Below are 1714 nucleotides of genomic sequence, written 5' to 3'. Positions count from 1 at the left end.
AAAAAGCTGTATACATCCAAGTGGTCTGAGCTAGTGTCACATACTGCCTTGAACACTCTGAGCCATGCCAAATATAATAAGCCATTAACCTTACCATTCACAGAAGATGTTCAGAGTCTTCATAGGCATCTTAAGAAATCTGGCGAAAATGCATTTTCTAACTTGAAAGACGAGGTCAGCCCCCAGAATTATGCAGAACTTGCAAAAGTTACTCTTGCACAGGTCATTGTGTTCAATCGAAGACGAGCTGGAGAAGTCTCAAAGATGCATCTCAGAGGTTTCCAGCAGAGAGATGACTCCAAGCTCCATGAAGATGTTGCTGCTGGGTTGTCCCATGTTGAAAAAAAGCTATGTAGCTATTTCAGTCGTGTTGAAATAATTGGGAAAAGAGGTCGAAAAGTTGCGGTTCTCCTTTCTCCAGATGTGGTGGATGCTCTGACTCTGCTGATCAGCAAAAGAGAGCAATGTGGAGTTTGCTCCACAAACATCTTTCTTTTTGCCCGACCAAGATCTCAAAGTCACTACAGGGGCCAAGACTGTTTGCGTGTTTATGGAAGCCAATGTGGGGCGAAGCATCCCGAGTTCCTCAGGTCCACACAACTCAGGAAGCATGTTGCCACATTGTCACAAGTCCTCAACCTCAAAAATAATGAAATTGACCAGGTGGCTGACTTCTTAGGACATGACATCCGTGTCCACAGAGAATTTTATCGCTTACCTGTGCCAACAACACAACTGGCAAAGATTTCTAAGCTCCTTTTGTCCATGGAGAAAGGACATGTATCCACCCTGCAAGGGAAATCCCTTGATGACATCGAAATCGAAGGTTATTGATTTTTTTTTTTTTGTAATCTGATTTACATTAATCCAATGTTGATGATGTCTGACATCATCAACATTTGTTAAATTGATGGATTTCAATAAATTATTATTATTGGAAGATATTACATTCTCTAGGTTAGAAAATTCTAAATATAAAACGTGTTTTGGTAGTGCTTAGATATAATTTTATGTATGACATTGATTTGTATCCTAATAATGCTTTTCAGATGAAATAGAACTAAGTGAGGATGAAGAAAAGGAAGATTTAAATGACTCAGATGATGGCAATTCTGTGGAACCTGAGGAACCCATGGAACATGAGAAACCTGTAGAACCTGTGGAACCCGAGCAAAGCAAGAATATGGAGGATTTGTGTATGTTACATGAATCTAAAAGTGTTATGTTTTTTGTCCACTATTTTATTGTTGTTGTTTTGTTTTTTTTTTTGTTTTGTTTTTTTAACTTTTGTCATTTGTCTTAGTGGGAGCAGTGTCATCAACCGCAGAGGAAACTATCCCTCCTTTTGAAGGCAAGTCATGTTTCCTTATGGGCCTGTGTTTTGATCCTAGCTACATTTAGTGAAAGCATAATTTTACTGCAGCAACCATATTAACCATAAGCACTATATGCCATTTGCTTGAGGCATGTGCCAAACTAGTAAAGAGTGTTATGACTGGCATAACAAAAGACAGGAAGACATAGAGTTTAACAATAAATAAACTCTTTCTTGAGCACAAGCATGAAATAAAACTAAACCAAAGCAACTTCTTTATTGTCCACAGAAAATATGCTTTTGGGAGATTGCTTTTGGTTCTGCTTGGACATTTCTCATTGTCCTTCACTCAATTTCTAGTAATTTCACATTTTTGAAGCATTATATTCCAAATTTTTG

At 38.0% G+C, this 1714-nt stretch overlaps 1 protein-coding gene across 1 annotated transcript; it reads left to right on the top strand.

Moving 5' to 3' along the window:
- Positions 1–253: 253 nt before the first annotated feature.
- LOC129358028 (uncharacterized) lies at positions 254–1351 on the top strand (the record flags this gene model as incomplete). Its single annotated transcript, XM_055026887.1, has 3 exons — positions 254–826; positions 1050–1196; positions 1304–1351. Coding segments are annotated over exons 1-3 (757 nt in total), but the record flags the coding sequence as incomplete, so codon positions are not given.
- Between the last annotated feature and the right edge of the window lie 363 nt (positions 1352–1714).

This window comes from Poeciliopsis prolifica, unplaced genomic scaffold (assembly GCF_027474105.1).
Source record: "Poeciliopsis prolifica strain line A6 unplaced genomic scaffold, Auburn_PproV2 SCAFFOLD370, whole genome shotgun sequence".
Taxonomy (NCBI): Eukaryota; Metazoa; Chordata; class Actinopteri; order Cyprinodontiformes; family Poeciliidae; genus Poeciliopsis; species Poeciliopsis prolifica.
Note: the sequence above shows the minus strand (reverse complement) of the source record. Positions and strands in the feature narration are given on the sequence as shown.